The 22,061-nt window shown below is 33.2% G+C and overlaps 3 protein-coding genes across 5 annotated transcripts; all 3 read left to right on the top strand.

Annotated features, from left to right (window-relative positions):
• The first annotated feature begins 1,928 nt into the window (after positions 1-1,928).
• Positions 1,929-7,565, top strand: LOC105769189 (casein kinase 1-like protein HD16). Of its 3 annotated transcripts, none has more exons than XM_052631347.1 (18): positions 1,929-2,168; positions 2,978-3,075; positions 3,178-3,371; positions 3,646-3,771; positions 3,864-3,937; positions 4,022-4,091; positions 4,199-4,254; positions 4,392-4,463; positions 4,546-4,640; positions 4,709-4,775; positions 4,846-4,975; positions 5,078-5,296; positions 5,406-5,536; positions 6,016-6,190; positions 6,281-6,371; positions 6,676-6,833; positions 6,914-7,102; positions 7,244-7,565. In XM_052631347.1, exons 2-18 carry the CDS (start codon positions 2,979-2,981, stop codon positions 7,301-7,303), a joined length of 2,004 nt encoding a protein of 667 aa, XP_052487307.1. In that variant the 5' UTR covers positions 1,929-2,168; position 2,978; the 3' UTR covers positions 7,304-7,565. The 3 variants fall into 3 exon arrangements, with proteins under 3 accessions (XP_052487307.1, XP_012445118.1, XP_052487308.1); XM_012589664.2 differs by having other exon boundaries at positions 2,973-3,075; XM_052631348.1 differs by lacking the exons at positions 1,929-2,168; positions 2,978-3,075 and having other exon boundaries at positions 3,365-3,489.
• A 3,859-nt stretch (positions 7,566-11,424) lies between these two features.
• On the top strand, positions 11,425-15,563 carry LOC105769191 (aldehyde dehydrogenase family 2 member C4). The gene is made up of 9 exons (XM_012589667.2): positions 11,425-11,665; positions 11,786-11,928; positions 13,239-13,622; positions 13,692-13,781; positions 13,869-14,042; positions 14,123-14,260; positions 14,667-14,804; positions 14,988-15,049; positions 15,124-15,563. The coding sequence occupies exons 1-9, from the start codon at positions 11,554-11,556 to the stop codon at positions 15,395-15,397; spliced, it is 1,515 nt and encodes a 504-aa protein (XP_012445121.1). The 5' UTR covers positions 11,425-11,553; the 3' UTR covers positions 15,398-15,563.
• A 362-nt stretch (positions 15,564-15,925) lies between these two features.
• On the top strand, positions 15,926-20,321 carry LOC105769188 (ARF guanine-nucleotide exchange factor GNL2). The gene is made up of 2 exons (XM_012589659.2): positions 15,926-16,923; positions 17,237-20,321. The coding sequence occupies exons 1-2, from the start codon at positions 15,926-15,928 to the stop codon at positions 20,319-20,321; spliced, it is 4,083 nt and encodes a 1,360-aa protein (XP_012445113.2).
• The last annotated feature ends 1,740 nt before the right edge of the window (positions 20,322-22,061 follow it).

Below are 22,061 nucleotides of genomic sequence, written 5' to 3'. Positions count from 1 at the left end.
TGTAAATTGTCCAAGATGTCTGGTAATGCCTCGTAACTCTATTTCGGCGACAGTTTAAGGTTAGGGGGTATTACACTCCCGTTCTAAATCAAGTAGGTTTTACATGAAGAAGGTTTGCCTCAGCATGTTCTATTCGATACGAGTAAGAGAAGCGACATTGTACACAATTGATTCAGTTCATTATTATTCAATTTCATTTTTGATTTTATAAATTCACTTTGAGTTTTATTTTCTTTTATTTTTTAAGAATTTCTCTTGAATTCCTTTTAGAAGAGTTTTAACAATATTTTCAGATTGTGGGGATTATCTTCAAACTTTTTCTTGCCAAGTTTTTTTTTTTTGAGGGGAAATTAGATCTGCTTGAAGAAGGTTGTGGATTATTCGTGTTTCTAATGCTTCTTAGGACTTTTACATACCACATTTTATCTTTCCATCTATTTTTTTTTATTTTCTTTCTTATTGTTCTAATCGTAGATTTATTATTCTATTTTAATTATTAATTATTTTATTTAACTTGGATTTGATTGCATTTCAAGTTGTGTCAAAAATCTAATTTTTTTTCCGAACGTCTAGAACCTTAAGTCAAATTCTCAACTTTGACAAATTTTACGATCCGTTTTCGCATTCATCCATCTTATTTTTTATCATATGATCTAGCTAGCATTAAGTGAGTTAAACCACCCATCTCAACCTCCTCTACTTTGTTAGACTCAGAACTCCACAAAACTATTTGATATAATTATAAGTTACAAAAGTATATAACAAAAACATTTATAATTAATATGTAGTACTACAATGTAATACCTAATACCTCGTTAATGAGGTAAATAAAACGATTTCACGGGATAAAATTTAATTTTATAGGTTTTAACTTTTAAAATTAAATATGAATAATTTTTTGTGTGTTGGTTTTTTCATGATAAACTGTTTTTAATTGTGTTTTTGCTCTTGTGATTTGATATCCGACGAAAAGCTTCAATCAAACAAATACATGAGGATTAAATTTAAAAGGGTAGATTATAATAGTGGTGACTTATTATGGATTATTTTATTTTTTGTCAGTCAACAATAAAAGTTACTGAAATAATCACTTAATTATTCGAGTTTATTTTTTTATCATTGCTAAGTGGATCCTACATGACTATTAACTCACAATGTGTTTAGACTTATGAAGACTCGATGGCTCGCCAATGATAAAAGAAAATATAATTAAATCACTTTTATTGTAGTTTGTCCAAATTAAAAAATAAAAATTATAAGGATTAAAGGTTAAAAAACTAAACCTTTTATATAATATAAATTATACCATTAGTTTAAAAAATATAAAAATTGTATGTTGACTATTTTAAGAGGTTACAAATACAAAAATGAGTATAATTATCTAAATAATTAGTTTGTTAAAAATTAAATAACTATTTTAAAAACATGATTGGGTTTATCACTAAAATATTTTAATATTTAAATCAAAATAAAATGATTAGATTGAGAATTGAAATATATTAATTTTAAATAAAAATAAAATAAATATATCTAAGAAGACTTAAATTTAGAATCACAAAATTTTCAATAAAAATTCGCTAATAAGCTAAATCCATATTGGTTTGTAGATTGAAGTCAGTTTAAAATTGATAAAATAAAATAAAAAGATAAAAATAATTAATAATTTTAAATCATGGAAATTAAAAAATAAAAAAGTAATTTATAAAATAAAATTTTAGCAAACGTGCACTTGAAAAAGTGACCGAGAAGTGTTATCTAAGTTCTAGTAAACTAAAAAAAAAAAAAAAAATCTCATTTCCAAATGAATTTTGGTATAAGACATAACAATATTTAATATTATTGACCCAAAAAATATTAATTATTTAAAATAAAAAATGAAAATCCATTTTAAATAATAATAATTCCACGTAACTCCTTAATGGGATCCTACGTAGCCAAGTCGTAGCAAAGTCAGGTGTTGAGATTTAGGGCTCAAATCTTCCAAATTCCCAATTTCGCTCCTAACTTCCTCTCTGCCATCCACAGCCATGACACATTGTTTTTTCCTTCGATCGCATTATTTTTTCTCAATTAACACTTCATATTTTTCATGTTCTTTCAAGAACCTAACTTTTTGAAGCACATGATTGGTTTGCGTCGTTTCATTTTCTTCTTCTTCGAATAAAAAGGTATATATATATATATATATCATATTCCCAATGTTTTATCATCTTTGAGCGTTGTTGTAACAAAAGCAATAAAAAAGAGATCAAATAAAAACCCAGTAAAAGAGGCAAATCGGTTTGTGTATGTTTTAATGTTTTTGTTCATTTCGTGCATTGTTTTATGGGAATCGCTTTCTGGGTTTTATTAATGTTTTTTTTTTGTTTGAAAATTGTACATGTTCTTTTTTGTTCTTTGGAATCGGTTTTTTGGATGATCGTTTGATTTACAAGTAATCAAATTCATGTTGGTGTGATCAGGCTTTTGTTTACGGCTGATGCTGAAATTTGTTAAAGTTTTTAACTTTTTCTTTAAATTGGTAGAGTTTTAAACTATTTTCTGTATGTTCTTATGGTTGTGGATGATATATTTGTGTTTGAACTGATTTGGATTCAATATTTAGTAATTGGGTTTCCACCCTATATAAAAGATCAATGGCGATTTCCGGGTTTTCTTTTTTGATGATGATCAGAGTGTTGGTTTTGCAACTTTGGATGAATCTGAAATTGCAGTTGATTTTTTCTTAGATTATGGTTCATGCTTACGATTTTGATGTTTTAAGCATGTGATTCAACTATTGTTACTTATAACTTGAGCTTTGATGTATAATTGTTGAAATAGAATTTTTTAGGTTGCAATAAAATTGAAATTGATTGAATTTTACTGGTATATATGTTATGAATTACCAATTTCTGGGACTGTGTATGATGATAAAATAAAATATCATGCAAAATGGTTGATAGGAGCTTTTACTCTCTCTTTTTTCTTAGAAAAGGATGCCAGATTTGAAAGGGGGAATTCGACGATCAAAGAGGATCAATGACAACCAGGAGACCCCTGCTGTCTTAGCTACAACTGCTCAGCGTGGTGGTGGTAATAACCTTTTTGGTTTCATGTCTTCAAATCTCTTTGTTTATAATCAATCCAATTTGAGATTACCTGATGTTTCCTTGTATAATATGAATCTATAATCAGCTAATAGAGGTCGAGGTCGAGGTAGAGGACGCAGAGCAATGAACCAGGATGACAATGCTGTGCTCGTTGGCCCTGGTGCTTGTGGCAGGGGTTGCACTGGGATAAACTTGCCAGTGAAGCACCCGGTTGAGAAAACTGCTGAAAGATTGGTTGCTGTTGAGGAAGAAGGAAGCACTAGTCCACTTCCTGAAAGGGTACAAATTTTCTTCGATAGTAAGCTGACTTATGGGGCCATTAATTTACTTTTCTTATACTAGAACAATAGTGGATGAGAGTCTCATGTTAGTGGGTGCAGATGTCAAACTGTTGGAGGTAAATGACCAGATAGGTCTACGCAATCACTTCAACTGTTCCTACTTTCCCTTATCATGAAAAAGAAATCGCTGACCAATTCACTTATATTTATCATCTCCAAATTGACTTTTCAAGTTATTTATACTGATGTGAAATCTTCTTCTCCTTTGGCAGGTACAATTTGGTAACTCTCCCGTGTACACGTTGGATAGAAAGTTGGGTAAAGGTGGTTTTGGACAAGTTTATGTTGGAAGAAGGATCACTAGTGCCATAGGATGCACTGGTGCTGATGCCTTTGAGGTTCTCTTTCGCTTGCTATTCCAGTGAACCCAAACAAAATTCACAGGAAGTCAAATCTGTTGCTAATGCCGTTATCCTACTTTATTTTGCAGGTTGCTTTGAAATTTGAGCATCGAAATGGTAAGGGATGTAGTTCTGGTCCTCCTTATGAGTGGCAAGTATACAGGTATGCAGACTTTGGCCCTTGCAGTCATTTGAACTTCAAATTCTGTGACCTAATTTATTTTACTTTCTCAAAATTATCATTCAGCTCTCTTAATGGCTGCTATGGACTTCCATCGGTTCATTACAAGGGTCAACTAGGGGACTACTACATACTCGTGAGTTTCTTAGTAAAGAGTTTCAAATCCACTGTTGTATTTCGGACAAAGGGGAAAAAAACAAGAAATGGAGTCTTTATTGATGTTTCTGTGAATCTTGTGACTAGGTCATGGATATGCTTGGTCCAAGTTTATGGGATGTTTGGAACTCAAACAACCAGATGTATGGGACCATTACTCTCTTAAGTTCTTTTTTATTTTTACTTTATTATCAGTTTTCTTAAAATTTTATGCTTTTAATTTTTCTTTTAACTAACACATTGATGCCACTATATCTTGTTGTTTTTGCTCTTGATATAGGCTTACAGAAGATATGGTTGCTTGTATAGCAGTTGAGGCAATATCAATTTTAGAGCAGCTTCATCACAAAGGGTACTTTGAAATTGTTGCATTCCATTTTCTTTACTCACATTTTTTACTTGTAATTTGCCCACATTTCTTTTCTCTACTTCAGCTTTGTACATGGAGATGTTAAGCCTGAGAACTTTTTGCTTGGTCAGCCTGGGACCTCAAATGAGAAGAAGTTGTATTTAGTTGATCTGGGTTTGGGTATGGTTGCTTTCCTATTCTATAACATACCATTTGTAGAGTGGCCTATAATTTTTGGTTCTTTTCAGCTTCGAGGTGGAAGGAGGCAGCTTCTGGACGTCATGTAGATTATGACCAAAAGCCTGATGTGTTTAGGTAACTGACTTTTGTTATGTTAGGAGTATGACCCTATTTGTTTATCTATTTATTATTCCTTCTGTTTTAGGGGAACTGTACGTTATGCAAGTGTGCATGCTCATTTGGGTAGGACAGGCAGTCGAAGGGATGACCTTGAGTCATTGGCTTATACACTAGTATTTTTACTTAGGGGAAAACTTCCCTGGCAAGGTTACATTGTAAGTTTATTAAACCGTTTGTATTTGCAATTAGAACTTTGTAGCCTAATTGCTGTCCTTTGTCATTAATGTGTTATGCTTTGATGTATTATGGGGCTGCAGGGGGAGAACAAAGGATTTCTTGTTTGTAAGAAGAAGATGGCAACTTCTCCTGAGATGCTTTGTTACTTGTGCCCTCCTCCTTTTCAACAGTTTCTTGAGATTGTGACCAACATGAAATTTGATGAAGAACCAAATTACTCAAAGCTCATTTCTCTTTTCCATAATAGCATTGATTTCAATTCATCAATACGTCCTATCCAAATTGATGGAGCTATTAAGGTGGTTACCTGGGAATTGGGATTTTAACTTGTGCCAATACCTTCTCTTTAAACCAAAAAAGTTTGGATTTTTTAACTTTAGTATTTGTTGATGAACCTCAATGCATCAGCTGGGTCAAAAAAGGGGAAGAGCACTTTTTGAGCTGGAAGATGGTGAGCAGCTTAGGAAGAAACTTCGGCTAGGTTCTCCTGCTTCTCAGTGGATCACAGTATATAGTTCCAGAAATCCAATGAAACAGAGGTGAAAATTCTATTCCAAACCAATGATCTTGCATCTTGTGTAAGATTATCTATTAACTGTGTCTACAAGTGCATGTGTATTTTGGCTGTTTCATATGCTTCACTGATAACCTGAATGGGGCAATGGTGGAAATGTAACTCTTGGACACTTTTAATAAAGGGCAGGTGAAAATAGGATACTAATGCTAGAGTTTCCCACTATCAAAATTGGTGAAATGTCTTGGCATAATGACTTTAGAATTGACTCCCATCCATCTAACCTCCAGTTAACAAAAAAAAAAAAAAAGATGAAGATGGAATAAGTAGGTAAGGTGGTCATGAAAAGCCAACCATTGCTGTTTCGATGAAGATGGAATAAGTAGGTAAGGTGGTCATGAAAAGCCAACCATTGCTGTTTCTTTTTGGAATTTGGTATCTCCTGCAACTTTTGGTATTAGATTCTTCATCCTTTTTTATCAATACTTGCAATACTAATTGCAGGTATCACTACAATGTTATAGATTCAAGACTCCAGCAACATGTGGAGAAAGGAAAAGAAGATGGCTTGTATATTAGCTGTGTAGCTTCATCATTGAATCTGTGGGCCATTGTTATGGATGCAGGGACAGGTTTCACATCTCAGGTTTATGAGTTATCTCCTATCTTTTTGCATAAGGTAGAACTAACTGGTTCTCAGCTCTCAGCTTTTCAGTTTCAATCATTCTTATTACTGAAGTCTCAGGCTTCTTACTGATTATATGATCAGGAATGGATAATGGAACAATGGGAGAAGAATTACTACATTACTTCAGTTGCTGGTGCTTGCAATGGCAGTGCACTGGTTGTAATGTCAAAGGGTAATTTCATGTTTGCCTTATTTTATTTGGTGAACATAAATATTTGGATAAAAAAAAACATTATCTAAAACGGTGGGCTCTTGTATATATAGTGTGGAAAGTTATACCAAACTGTCAAGGCTTTGGGACTATAATATCTGATTGTTGTAGTCTTGTAGTTCAGCTCATGCTAAGTTCTTTGATTAGGAAAAATAGACAAATTCTCCTGTCATGATTATCTTGTTAGTAGACCACTTCTCATGAACTTTACCTGGAAATTGATGTTGTGAAGCTCAATGCTGTTTTCTCCTTACTGCTACTAAAGGTACACCCTACACGCAACAGTCCTACAAAGTTAGTGACGTATTTCCTTTCAAATGGATTAATAAGAAGTGGAAAGAAGGCTTCTCTGTGACCTCAATGACTGCTGCAGGCAGCAAATGGGGCATTGTCATGTCCCGTAATGCAGGCTATCCTACTCAGGTTGCCTAATTCCAGCTGAATAATACTCAATTATATGATACTGCAGCAATCACTTACATCTTTTTGCACTTGCTGACTAGGTTGTTGAACTCGATTTCCTTTATCCAAGTGAGGGGATTCATAGAAGATGGGAAAAAGGATATCGGATTACCGCAGCAGCTGCTACAGAGGACCAAGCTGCATTCATACTTAGTGCGTCCAAGAGAAAATCACAAGATGTAATGCAAGAAACTTTGCGTACATCTGCTTTTCCTAGTACCCATGTAAAGGTAATCTAATTTTGCATGATTTTGGCAAGGCTGAAGATTGCCTGCTAGTAGTATTATTTTATACAATAAAATGATTCTTAAACGTTAACTCACGAAGAATGTAATTAAATAGTTGATTTATCCCACTCATCTGCTTTTCAGGATAAATGGTTGAAAAATCTGTATATTTCATCCATTTGCTATGGGAGGACAGTGTCCTGAAGTTTGGTATTCGGAAGAAGCAACTGTGGTTGAAAAATCTGTATATTTCATCCATTTGCTATGGGAGGACAGTGTCCTGAAGTTTGGTATTCGGAAGAAGCAACTGCAGTTTACAAATTAAAAGGCAGGTAAACTATCCCGGTCTATTATTCAAGGCCTTGAAATTAATAACAGTTGATGAGTCTTGTAAAGATTCCATCTGATTGCGCATTTTGTCCCGCTAATACTTAATGCTTTGAATCAAAAGTTTCCTTCCATCTTATCTTTTTGATTTTGCTCGAATCCTTGTCTATCAAGCATAAATTCCATCGTGTTTGTTGATTCTGTTGCCATCTCAACCTCTAATACCCCTTTAGTATACAATACCTGAAAAGGGTTTTTCTTAAAATGGCTATCTTATGATAATTTCACAATATAGCTTTGAACTTGCTAAGAGATGAGCAGACAATATATTACCAAATGATATAGAAAAAAAGAAAAAGCTTGTACTGGGCAAAGCCAGTCGAGACGATGCTAATTGCAAAGGCTTTGTTAAAACCCTACCAAGTTTGTCTGTGTGAAGTGGGCAGCCCTGAGGATGTTAAATTTGTTGGATCATATTTAGCATCAGAGACTGTTTTATGTTGTTGGGCTTTCAGCTTGACAAAAAACTTCATTGGTTGAAATATCAGCTATATTACAAGGACTAGGGAAGAATTTTTGATTTTCCCTGTGTAGCGTTTACAATGAATGCTGAAATTTGTCGCTATTATTTTATACTAGAATACAAAGTCAGAGGTCCCTCTATTGTAGGGAACTGGTCATATTAGTCCATTTTTTCTATTAAATGGATCAATTTAATCTCAAATAAGGCCAAATAGGAATAGGTTTTTAACGTTTTTATGGTTTTGTAAATGAAATATTCTATTTGAAATTGGAACAAAAAAAATTTTAGACATTTTTTATATAGTAAATGTCAACTCTATTACGATTTGGATGTGATTAAATTCTTTTTAACCAATACCCACAACTGGGAGTTTCTTAAATTATTTTATGCCCGTAACCAACCCTAGTTTCATGCGGATTAATATAATTCAAATTTTAATTTGAGAAAAACCCATGGAAATCAACCAGATATTCCAGGGCATGTGAAGAATTATTGTGATCAAATAGTTTGCCATATTTAGCTTTCTGTGACTAATAATACATAATACGATGGCGTGATTCTCTTCCCCTTTTGTTCAAGTTTAAAATAGGACAGAAAACAAAAAGTATCTCTAAATCCATTTTTTCCAGTGTTGATCTGCAAGTAAAACAGAATTGTGTCACATTGATAACGGGGGTAGGAGAAAAAAAATATTTTTATATATAAATTTTCAGTTTCTTACGTCAATAATGTTAAATAAAATAAGATAGATGGTTATAACATTACTTATAAAAAAAAAAACAATATTTTAATGAAAATAAAAATAGATCTTGCTTTCAAAAGGGTGTCACCAGCCCTTATAAAACGAGGACTTTTTAGGAATTTTAAACAAATAAAATTTGATTGCTGGAATAGAACGCTCAGATATCATTTAACATTTTAATATTTATTGCCGATATTAGTAGTTTCACCTCGATGATTCCAGGCTTCTATTTCATTATTGCTGGAAATTGGGAAAAACAAAATACTAATCCAATGGTGCATATTAATATTAGTGATCCCACTGTTTATATTTTAAGAAAAGACACCTAAAAAGAGCGAAACTAACTCCTCACACACTTAAATACTAACTATAATTAGTATTTAATTTTGAAAATAAAATTATGTTGTAGGAGATACGTGATACAAAACTCTTAGGATGTAATAAAAAATAAATTATGTTTGCCTCATAAATGTTATTCCTAATTCTTTTTAGTTTAATAAATGTAATACATCCAAACATATATTTCTTTTAGAAATTTCAAATGGGAAAACTACCAACCCCTAAAATAAATAATTATTGTTTTAGTCTTTTAAAACATTCTAAAGTTTTAAATTACTAAAATAAGATTATACTTTGGCCCTCCTAAAATTATAAAAATTTAATTTAATTTTTAAAAATTATAAAGATATAAACTATTAAAAATTTAAAATTTAATTTCGCCCCCTAAATTTTTTTTTGACTTCGTCCTTGTCTTGGTCATATACTTAAATAAATATAATTTAAACCTTTACTTTATATTTAAATAAACATATAACTATCAATTTGTACTTTTAACATATTCATTTAAATATATAAAAATATTACTGAAAAATGAAATATTTCAGAAAATATATAAAATCTTTGCCAAAACTAGCCCCTGCATCATGAAAATGATTTGCACGAGTTTGTAATCTTTTGACTCTTACTTTTGTGGTTATTATCTTTTCACTATTTTCTTTAGAGGTAACACTTTTTAGACTTTAACACTGTTCTGAATGTTGTAAAAGTGATGAATTTTTCAATTGTGTCGGGGAATGTTATAATTTTCTTATATAATAACTGAATCTTCTACATTTTTTTCAACTAAGAGCAGCTCTTACTTTTTTACTTGCCTATTTTTATAGCATAACACATGCAACATGATGCCTTTAAAACCAGACACAATTTTCCATGTTGGATGGAAAAACGTGTAAAATATATGTTCTTAATTTTAATTTTTTAAGATTTTGGAAATCTCTTAACTCTGATTTTAAAAACGTGTAAACATGATTTTTTTAGGTTTAAATTGTTTTTTATAGATCTTTTATACAAAAATAAAAATACTTAAATATAGCATAAGGTAAAAGTACTAGGGAAGTTAGATTGCATTTGACTCTCTATTGAAAAAATAAGCAAATTAATTTTTATATATTTTGAAATGTGTAAATTAGTCCTTTCGATAAGTTTTATCCATTAAATGATGACATGATTGATATTCTTGATCACTATTAAAAAATATTATATAATTAATTTGTACATTTCGAAATACATAAGTGCATGGGCTTCTCTCATACTTTTACTTATAACATAGATATAAGTCATAGATATGTATTAGTCACGTGAAACACCCACGATAAAGGCGAAACAAATAGAAATAATATAAAAATATTGAAGTTTAAAAGTGCAAATGTATTTTATATTTTATATAAAAAGTCTTCAACCAAAGAGCGACACATAATAAAAAATAAATCTATATAAAAAATCCTTCCCTTCCTCCTCCCTCTCACAACACCTGTCAGCATCACCATCTTTTAACCCAATAAATATTTAATTTATAAACTTTATATTTCTATATTTATAATAATTGAATATTTTTTAATAAATTGAAGAATATTTGGATTGCCTTTTATGGATTACAAATCTTGTATATAAAGTTACGATTAGACAAACTTTTTCTGATTTCCAAATTCTTATGATTTTGTTCATTCAATCATTATTAATTATCAAATTATTTAAAGAAAAACTTGAGAAAAAGATCCTAATAATTTTTATTTTACTTTTTAAAATTAATCATCCAAGTTATTATTTTAACCCACGAAATCTCTTGCCTCCTGTATTTCCCTTACCACAAAAACAGAAATGAAAGCATTTCATATATTGTAGATAACAAATTTTAACTTTATAAGTATCTATTTTCAAAAATTTCACCAACGTAATTAATAATTATATTTGAAGTTTGTTTGTAGAATTAAAATTTTTATTTTTATATTTATATATGTAGGTGAAAAAAAGTAGTATAATTATTTGGTACACTAGGGGTAAAAATTTTAACTATACAAGTATTATTAAGATTTTATCACGTGTCTTTAAGTTGTGTTAAAAGATATACAAAACTTATGGTTTTGTGAAATAAAAAATTCAATACTAATGTACTAAATAATAACTCAGAAAATTATTTATAAAAAGATTTGTTAAATAAATTATAGTGGAGTGATTTGTATACAAAATTTCAATATTTCGAGTTTTATCTTTAGACATTTACTTTATTTTAAGTAGAAATTTTAGTTGTTTTATTTAAATATTATTTTATAAAAATAAAATAATATTGACTAATTTCTTGAAAAGTAAAATTTAAATCGAAGGTAAAAAGAATAACAAGGTTTTACGGCTTTAAATACAGATGGAGGGATGAGGTAGCTCAACTCATTGGCACACGAAAGATAAAACGAGCTCTAATTTATCCAAAAACGAGAAAATAGAAGTAAATAAAATAAAGGCCTCTTCAGCTCTTGTTGTTCCATTACATAACCCAGTAAGAGAGAGGCAGAGACGGAGAAATTAGAAATGGCCGGCGAATACAACGGAAGTTCCAAAGCCTCTGAATCTGTTTTCAAGGTTCCGCCAATAAAATTCACCAAGCTCTTCATCAATGGCAACTTTGTGGATTCCGTTTCTGGTATCTTTCGTTCCATTTCCATGTCTCTTCTTTTTTTCCCTCCCTTCCTTTCTCTGATAGATAAGTGAACTCACTTGATTTCCTTTTTACTTTTGAATTTGAATGATTTGATTGCTACAGGGAAAACGTTCGAGGCAATTGATCCAAGAACAGGGGAAGCGATAACACGAGTTTCAGAAGGAGATAAAGAGGATATTGATTTGGCTGTGAAGGCTGCGCGTCAAGCTTTTGACCATGGCCCTTGGCCTCGCATGTCCGGCTCAGTACGTTTTACTGCATACTTTTTCTCTTCTTCTAAATCCTTTTGCTATGCGTTCAAATCAATCATATATATTATATACATATATTTTCTTATTCAACAAGCTAATTTTCAAATCTTGTGTCTATGATCTGTCGATATTTAAAAAAAAAACGAAACTCCTTTTGGCAGCTTATTAGCCTCAGTAGTTACTACATACTGGTCACGGAGTCGGCGTTTCTATTCGGTTGTTTTGAATAAAAACCAAATGGTCCATCAGTTAAGCCAATAGTTCAGCTATTTTTAACCACTTCCTTTGTGTGTGTTTTACTGATAAATCGCGGGAATACAGTACTCTTAATACAATGTATTAGTTGAAGTCTATAAAAAGAAAAAAAGATTATTATCTAGATTGACAAGTGAAACTTTTTTCTTTGACAAGGTATTCAATTATTTATCTAGATATATTACAATGGATGATTCTCGCGTCCACTAGATGGAAATTTTTGTACCTTAAAATTTTAATTTAAAATATATATTTAATTTAATTTTAACCTTTTAAATTTATGAGGTCCCGCTTCCCAACCCTAATTTAAGATTAGTATTTCAACACGTCATAGGATACAGAGTAATGTAATTTTGCTTTTCGGATTGATGATCACATATCTTAACATATTCAACTTCATTTTCATATCTTTATACGAGTTTCTTGAATTAATTAGTTGGATATGGTGTCGGTGTTATTAATTTATTTAATTATTTCGATGATTAATGTTATCTTTCATGATGAACGTGTTGTTATTATGTATTTTAATGAACTTTGTGTAACTGTAACTGTAACTGTAAATTTTACTTGTGATATGTTATGGTCTAAATACTGCATTAAGTTACGTAGGTATAGTTGTTCATAAAGGAAGGGTAATTATGTATGCATCAAAGATTCAAAATATATGAATAAAAAAAATCAAAATATATTGTTGGAAGCTGTTGGATAGAATTTAGAGATGGTAATGGAATGAAAATTTTCTTTTATTTGTTCACTCACATCATAGTATACATGTATCTTAATATAATCTATTACATTCACGCATTTTAAATAAGTATATTCATGCATGTTAATTAAATGACTACTAGACTGTTTAAATTCATCCATCTTAATCAATTTGATTAACTGCTGTTTAAGGCTTAGCCTCTTTATTTACCAAGAGAACAATAAAATATATATACAAATGCTTATGCCAAAAGATGGAAGGTTAAATATTGCCATTTTGCTTGCTATACTTCTTCACTTGGCATATTCTTCTTTTGAAAATTTCCCCTTAAATTGGATATCAGGAGCGGGGAAGGATCATGATGAAGTTCGCAGATCTAATTGAAGAAAACGTAGAAGAATTAGCCGCACTGGATGCTATCAATGGGGGCAAGCTGTTCTCTCATTGTAAGGCCATGGACATCCCAGGTGCAGCAAGGAATCTTCGTTACTATGCAGGTGCAGCCGATAAAATTCATGGAACAGTGTTAAAATTGTCCAAAGGATTTCAGGGCTACACTCTGAGGGAACCCATTGGAGTAGTCGGAAGTATAATTCCCTGGAATTTTCCCACTATCATGTTTTTCATGAAAGCTGGCCCGGCATTAGCCGCAGGATGCACCATGGTCGTCAAGCCTGCTGAGCAGACTCCTCTCTCGGCTCTTTATTATGCTCATCTCGCTAAGCTGGTAGTTAAGCTTTAGATAATTTGTATAAAACCCTTTTAAAATGATTAAATGGTTTTTTATTGATTTCAGGCTGGCCTCCCTGACGGAGTGCTGAATGTTGTAAATGGATTTGGAGAGACTGCGGGAGCTGCCATTAGCTCTCATATGGACATTGATAAAGTGAGACTTTAGTTTCATGTTTAGGATGAGAAACTTAACTAAACACACATTTATGAAGAAATATTATTATGTTGGGTGGATTTTCAGGTGACTTTTACGGGGTCTACTGAAGTTGGACGTAAGATAATGACAGCAGCAGCAGCAAGCAATCTGAAACCAGTGTCATTGGAGTTGGGTGGAAAATCACCTCTATTAATATTTGAAGATGCTGATATTGATCAGGCTGTAAATATTGCTTTCAATGCCATCTTTTACAACAAAGTAAGTGTGTGTGTGTGTGGGTTGCTCTTATTGCATGTCATTATCAGCCTAATTTTTCTCATTTTTTCTAAATTTCATAGGGGGAAATTTGTGTTGCAAGCTCTCGTGTTTATGTTCAAGAAGGAATTTATGAAATTTTTGTAAAAAAGTTGGTAGAGAAGGCAAATGCATGGGTAATTGGAGATCCTTTTGATTTTCGAGTTAATCAAGGACCCCAAGTAAGAATGATAATGGATAAGTTATACTATTATTTTTAAGTTAAAATATGTCATAAATCTCTGTATTTTTCACACATTTGAAATTTAAATTTAGTTTCTGTATTTTTATTTTCATGAATTTAATCCTTTTACATTTCAGATATCAAAATTGAGGTTCAATTATTGATACAATTAATTTTTTTGTTAAATTGGTTGATATGACATTTTAAAGTTAAAAAATATTCACGTGGTAGCAATGTAACTAAAAAGTAATATTGTAATGAGCTTGAATTTTGAAATTTAAAAATTAAAGAGACTAAATTTTAAATTTATAAAGAGTACAAGTACTTATGATATATTTTAACCTTATTTTTATATATGTATTCTAGTTCCTTTAATTAACGCAATGTTTGACCAAATGACATAGACCGATAAGAAGCAATTCGAGAAAATTCTCTCATACATTGAGCATGGAAAAAGAGAAGGAGCTACGTTGTTAACAGGGGGCAAGCGGCTGGGCAGCAAGGGATTCTACATTGAGCCTACGATATTTACTGATGTTAAGGTGAATTCCTTAGAAAATAACTATGCTATTGAGGTACCTATATTATATTACAGGGGCGGGATTAAATGTTAGATTTGATTCATTTAATAATAAAAAAATTAATTTAATCCCATCTTTATAATAGATTTACTTTTTGGAAGTTTGCTTTAACAATTGAGTAATTTTGTTTGTGCACACATACAGGAGGACATGACTATAGCAAAAGAAGAAATTTTTGGTCCCGTGATGTCATTGATGAAATTCAAGTAAATTTTCTTTCCTTTCCTATTGTTTGTTTTTGGGTGTTTTCAAATTATTGAGTGGTTTGATTAATTTTCAGAACAATGGAAGAAGCAATAAAGAGAGCAAACAACACAACATATGGGCTAGCAGCAGGGGTCATAACCAAGAACTTGAACGTGGCGAACACGGTGTCAAGATCCATCCGAGCGGGGATTATATGGCTCAATTGTTACACAGCATTTGATGTGGATTGCCCTTATGGTGGATATAAGATGAGTGGCTTTGGAAGGGAATTTGGTTTGGATGCCCTTAACCAGTATCTGCAAATCAAGTCCATTGTTACTCCCATTCATGATTCTCCCTGGCACTAAATAAGCAGAGTGATTATGAACACCGGAGCTGGTTTTATAGCAATCTACCGATAATATAATCTGGTTTGTGATATTCTGATTTGATTTCCATAATAAATGGTCTAGTATGCTAGCGAATGGTTAATCAATGTAATTTTTTTGGGGTCCAATCTATTATATCTTATAATTCTCTCTCTCAAAAAAAAATAAATTTTTTTAAGTCAATAAAACTGAACAAATGGAGGAGATATTAGTGGTAGAAGTCTTCAAATATTCACCCTTAACCATATAAATTTACTAAAGACGGTAAATTAACAAAGTATTTAATTAACCTCAAGTTTAGCAAACAATCCGCCTACCTTTCTTCCAAATTTTTTGGAGAAATGATTTTCTTTCTTTCACATTCACGTTAATTACAGTTAATTACTGTTTTTCTCACTAATCACATGAGGAAAAAAACACTCAACTCCCACACCCTAATATTATTATTCCATGCATGAAAAAAAAAAAACTAAGATTCCTAGGCTTTTTTTTTATAAGAAGAAAGACATGCTGAAATCGAAGAGGAAAGAGCTGGGACTCTCTTGCATGTTGAACACCGAGGTGGGGGCAGTTCTAGCCGTGATACGGCGGCCGATCGATCCCACATCTCAATTCATTTCACCCCAAGAAGATTATTTTGACTCTTCGCTCCAACAATCCTTGAAATCATTAAGGGGTTTCATCTTCAATCCACATCAAGAATGGCGAACCATTGATCCTTGCATTTATCTCTCCCCTTTCCTTGACGTTGTTCAAAGCGATGGTATCCCAGCAGCTGCCACCGGAGTTGCTCTTTCAGCTATTTTGAAGATTCTTAAACTCGGTATCTTCGATGAGAAAACCCCAGGAGCCAAAGACGCTATTAACATCGTCGTTACAGGGATCACCAGCTGCCGCTTGGAACAAACAGACCCTGTTTCAGAAGACGCTGTAATGATGAAAATTTTACAGGTTTTAACAGCGACGATGAGACACAATGCTTCGGTTTTGCTCACCGATCAGGCTGTTTGTACCATCGTGAATACATGTTTTCAGGTCGTTCAACAATCAGTAACCAGGGGAGATCTGCTTCAACGCACGGCAAGGCATACCATGCACGAGTTGATTCAGATAATCTTTTCGCGATTGTCCGATGTCGACGTTAACGAAGGGGAGAGCTCGGAATCCGAGACCGACGACATCGATGAAAACTCGGGGTACGGAATACGTTGCGCCGTCGATATTTTCCAGTTCTTATGTTCTTTGTTGAATGTAGTTGAAGTTGTGGACAATACTGAAGGACCAATTTGTCACACAGCCGATGAAGATGTTCAACTTTTCGCATTGGTTTTGATAAACTGTGCTATAGAATTAAGCGGTGATGAAATTGGGAAACACCCAAAGCTTTTGAGGATGGTACAAGATGATTTATTTCACCATTTGATCCATTACGGGACTTGTTCAACCCCACTCGTTCTTTCCATGATTTGCAGCACCGTCTTGAATATCTATCACTTTCTTCGCAGGTTTTATTTCTTTTTCCATGGAATGATGTTAGCTTGTTAATCTGCATGTTGGTTAATATGTATTCCATATTTATATTACATTATTTATCAATTAATATAAAATTTATAAAAAATAATAAAAAATTGAAGGTCAAATTGTCATATTTAAAATTTTAATGTATTTTTATTAGAAAAACAACAAAAAATTTAATTTTTTTTTAAAATTAAAGGTCAATTTTAACTAATTTAATCAAATCTGTAAGTATTGAAGATTAAATTTTACATTATACCAAATTATAATAAAAATAATTATTACTTTTTTCCCTTTTTGCAGGTTCATACGTCTTCAATTAGAGGCTTTCTTTTCGTTTGTATTGTTGAGAATCGCCGCACCAGGAGTTTCTTTGCAACTCCAGGAAGTGGCATTGGAAGCAATTATAAATTTTTTCAGGCAACCGACGTTTGTAATCGAAGCTTATGTAAATTACGATTGTGATCCGGTTTGCAGAAACATTTTCGAAGATGTAGGGAAGTTGCTATGCAAGCAAGCCTTTCCAGGGAACGGTCCAACCTCGACATTACAAGTCCAAGCTTTCGAAGGATTGATTATTATGATTCATAGCATTTCTACAAACATCGATAAAGAAGAAGATTCAACCCCATCAGATCCATATCCTATTGAAATTAAAGAATACAGACCCTTTTGGGTAGAGAAACCCAAGGATGATTTAGAAACTTGGGTGGAATATATACGTGTAAGGAAAGCTCAAAAAAGGAAGATTTTGATTGGTGCTAGTCATTTCAGTCGAGATGAAAAGAAAGGATTGGAGTATCTGAAACATTGTCAATTGGTTTCTGATCCACCGAATCCTAAATCTTTTGCCTTTTTTTTCCGATACACTCCGGGGCTGGATAAGAACATGATCGGTGATTATCTGGGTGACCCTGATGAACTTCACATTCAAGTTCTTAAAGAATTCACTGCAACTTTTGAATTTCATGGCATGATTCTCGATTCTGCTTTACGAACTTATCTTGAAACGTTCAGACTCCCCGGAGAGTCACAGAAGATTCAGAGAATACTCGAAGCTTTCTCGGAGAGATTCTTTGATCAACAATCGTCGGAAATATTTGTGACGAAGGATTCGGTGTTTATTCTTTGTTATTCTCTTATTATGCTTAATACGGATCAACATAATCCACAAGTGAAGAAGAAGATGACGGAAGATGAGTTTATAAGGAACAATAGAGCAATTAATGGTGGGCAAGATCTTCCTAGAGAGTATCTGTCTGAGCTTTTTCATTCCATTTCGAATAATGCGATCACGCTTTTCGGTCAATCTGGTCCGGTAGAGATGAACCCGAGCCGATGGATCGAGTTGATGAACCGAGCTAAACTAATGCAACCGTATATCCTTTGTGATTTCGATCGTCGATTGGGAAGAGATATGTTTGCCTGCGTTGCCGGCCCGACGATTTCAGCTCTTTCAGCGTTCTTTGAACATGCAGACGAAGATGAAATGCTACACGAATGTATTGAAGGTTTGATCTCTTTAGCTAGGATAGCTCAGTATGGGCTGGCCGACACGCTCGACGAGCTTGTCGCGTCATTTTGTAAATTTACGACGCTTTTGAACCCGTATGCATCGGCCGAAGAAACCCTGTTTGCGTTCAGCAATGATATGAAACCAAGAATGGCTACACTTGCGCTTTTCACCATAGCTAACAACTTTGGAAGGTCGCTTCGAGGCGGTTGGAGGAACATCATCGACTGCTTGTTGAAACTCAAACGGCTTAGACTACTTCCTCAATCGGTCATCGAATTCGACGTCGCTTCGTCATCAGATGCACCAGAAGGTTCAAAATCCGAATCCGGAGTAATATTCCCCAATCATGATTCTAAGTTCTCTAAAAACACTGCTGGTGTGGTTAGTCGATTCTCACATTTCCTAACACTAGATAGCATGGAAGAGTCCATATCTCTGGGAATGAGCGAGTTCGAACAAAATTTGAAGATTATAAGACAATGCCAAATCGGGAGTATATTTGGCAACAGCTTTCAGTTGCCCGTTGAAGCATTGATGAACCTTGGGCGTTCTTTGATATTTGCAGCAGCTGGTAAAGGCCAAAAGTTCAGTACACCCATTGAAGAAGAAGAAACAGTTGGATTCTGCTGGGATTTGATCATTGCCATCTCTTTAGCCAACCTTCACAGATTCCCAGTTTTTTGGCCTTCTTACAGTGATTATTTACTTGCAGTTGCTCAATTCCCTTTATTTTCCCCTCTCCCATTTGCAGAAAAAGGCATTATTGGCCTTTTCAAAGTCTGCCTCAAGCTTCTAGCTTCATACCAAGCCGATAAAACACCCGAGGAACTCATTTTTAAGTCCATAAATTTGATGTGGAAATTAGATAAAGAAATCCTCGACACATGTTGTGAGTACATAACACAGTCAGTGAGCAAGATTCTGACAGAATACCCAGCAAATTTGCAGACACAACTAGGATGGAAATCGGTTCTTCATTTGCTTTCAATCACTGGTCGACACCCAGAAACCTATGATCAAGCAGTGGAAGCTTTAATCATGTTAATGTCCGATGCCTTCCATATCTCAAAGATAAACTATGCTTACTGTATCGATTGTGCATTTGGTTTCGTTGCTCTTAAAAACAGTCCTCTCGAGAAAAACTTGAAGATCCTCGATCTAATGTCAGACTCAGTGAAGCTGTTAATCCAATGGTATACAACCGCCTCTGATCAAACCAACAATTACAGCTTTTCAAGCAATACCAGTGCTTCATCAAGCGATGATAACCCCAAAGGCATAGAATCCGTCAACTTTATAATGAGTTTATTTGTTAAACTAGGTGAAGCCTTAAGGAAAACCAGCTTAGCACGTCGAGAAGAGATAAGAAACCATGCAATATTGGCTCTTCGTAGAGGGTTTAAACTAGCTGAAGACCTGCAACTTTCTTCATCAAGATGTATAAGCTGCTTTAATCTTGTTATATTTGCTATGGTGGATGATCAACATGAAAAGATGATTGAATATTCTCGACGGGAAAACGCGGAGAGGGAAACGAGAAGCATGGAGGGGACTTTAAAGCTGTCAATGGAGCTGCTGACGGATGTGTATTTACAATACTTGAATCAGATAATGGAGAATCCAGGGTTTAGGACGTTTTGGTTAGGGGTATTGAGAAGGATGGATACGTGCATGAAAGCTGATTTGGGAGAATATGGGGAAACGAAATTGCACGAAGTGGTTCCGGAGTTGTTGAGGAAGATGATAACGAAGATGCAGGAAACTGGGATTTTGGTACGTAAGGAAGAAGATGATCTATGGGATATTACATACATTCAGATACAGTGGATTGCTCCTTCACTTAAAGAAGAGCTTTTTCCTGATGAAATATAAAAAGAGTCGAATTACTAGTGAGGTTAACGTTAGTCTTAAACTTCGTTCATGTTAATTTTAATTTTAAAATTTCAGATTTCTCGATAATATCACTAATATATTATTACATGGCTAATATTAAAAAGTAAATTAATAGAAATTTATGTAAAAATTAAAATTTTAAATTTTGAAAACTATAAAACTTACTGAAGAATATAAACTAAATCTAAAAATATATGCGAGACTAATTTAATATTTTTAATAATGTACTTATATATTGTTTGTTAATATAATATTTATATTTAACAAAAAAATATACCATTTATATAAAAATAATTACCATTCAAATCCTTAATTTCTCACCATTGGAAAACTATTCACATTTTGAAAATATTTTCAAAATATAAAATTTATTGTTAACAACACTGAAAACTGTAATATGTAAACATTTGCCGTTGTAATATTACAGTGTGGATACGACCAGGGTTTAGGCTGTGTAATAATATACCTTACTGGATCTTGTGTCTATAATCAGCCTAGATGGGCTTTTTTGTTTGAGATTTTACGGTTCAAATTAGATGACCAATCTAAAAATACCCAATAAAGGACTGAACCTTTATAGGTATTATAAACTTAGACGGCCATTTTACTAAAAAAAGCCCTTGTTTTTTTCAAAATTTATCGAAATGGGCCACATTTTTAATTATTTACCGGAATGGGCCATTTCCGCGAAATCGCTGCCACGTCAGCGCGATGTCAGGATACGCTCCAGGAAATCGCGTCCACGTCAGCGCGATTTGCGGACGTGGACACAAATAGCGCCCTCTAGGACGCGATTTGCTGACGTGGTATGAACAGTTTATGTTTTTTAGCTTGAAAAACTTTGAAAGGCCATAACTTTTCGCTCGGTTGTCCGATTGAGACAATTTTTTTTTTGATTTCGAATAACTTTCCGAGATATACGCGCTAACAAACTGCTTAGAGATGAATAGGGACTAATTTGTAAAGTATAATTTGTTAGTTACGAGTATAGGGACTAAAATGTAATTATTTCAAAATTAGCATGAAATTTTTGTATTTAAGAATATTTGAATGTTATGGAAGGATGAAATTGAATTTGAATTGAAAAACGAAGCTTAGATTTGAAAATATGACTATTTAGGTTTTAGGGACTAAATTGAATAAAATGGAAAATTTTAGGGAACTTCTCAAAAGTGGAATGAGCTGACTCATACCTATAAATAAGAAAAATAATGATTTGAATGTTTTAAAATTTAATTTTAAACCGAAAAAATCGAAATTTAGGGGCAAAAAAGGATCTTTTTCGACGAAATCATGACAAACCGCCTTCTACATTTGTCGTAGCGTGAGATCTTGAAAATTTATTCGAAATAAAAAAAATCGTCTCAATCGGACAACCGAGCGAAAAGTTATGGCCTTTCAAAGTTTTCCAAGCTTAAAAACATAAACTGTTCATCCACGTCAGCAAATCGCGTCCTCGTAGGCGCGATTTGTGTCCATGTAAGCAAATCGCGCTGACGTGGACGCGATGTCCTGGCGCGTACCCTGACATCGCGCTGACGTGGACGCGATTTCGCGGAAAATGGCCCATTCCGGTAAATAATCAAAAAATAGGCCCATTTCGATAAATTTAAAAAAAAAGGCTTTTTTGGTCATTTGCCCAACTTAGACTACCCAATAAAGGAACCAAGACACTCCATTAAACTTGTATGCAACGCTAATCGAATCATCAAGTGAAAA

This window comes from Gossypium raimondii, chromosome 5 (genome assembly GCF_025698545.1).
Source record: "Gossypium raimondii isolate GPD5lz chromosome 5, ASM2569854v1, whole genome shotgun sequence".
In the NCBI taxonomy this organism is placed as follows: Eukaryota; Viridiplantae; Streptophyta; class Magnoliopsida; order Malvales; family Malvaceae; genus Gossypium; species Gossypium raimondii.
The sequence above is the reverse complement of the archived record's forward strand: the minus strand, read 5'-3'. Positions and strand labels throughout refer to the sequence as shown.

Coding starts and splice junctions, on each gene's coding strand:
- LOC105769188 (XM_012589659.2), top strand. CDS start 15,926: ATGCTGAAATCGAAGAGGAAAGAGCTGGGACTCTCTTGCATGTTGAAC. Junction 16,924..17,236: donor ATCTATCACTTTCTTCGCAG/GTTTTATTTCTT, acceptor CCCTTTTTGCAG/GTTCATACGTCTTCAATTAG.
- LOC105769189 (XM_052631347.1), top strand. CDS start 2,979: ATGCCAGATTTGAAAGGGGGAATTCGACGATCAAAGAGGATCAATGAC. Junction 4,092..4,198: donor TAGGGGACTACTACATACTC/GTGAGTTTCTTA, acceptor TCTTGTGACTAG/GTCATGGATATGCTTGGTCC. Junction 4,464..4,545: donor GAGCAGCTTCATCACAAAGG/GTACTTTGAAAT, acceptor TCTCTACTTCAG/CTTTGTACATGGAGATGTTA.
- LOC105769191 (XM_012589667.2), top strand. CDS start 11,554: ATGGCCGGCGAATACAACGGAAGTTCCAAAGCCTCTGAATCTGTTTTC. Junction 13,623..13,691: donor ATGCTCATCTCGCTAAGCTG/GTAGTTAAGCTT, acceptor TATTGATTTCAG/GCTGGCCTCCCTGACGGAGT. Junction 14,261..14,666: donor GAGTTAATCAAGGACCCCAA/GTAAGAATGATA, acceptor CAAATGACATAG/ACCGATAAGAAGCAATTCGA.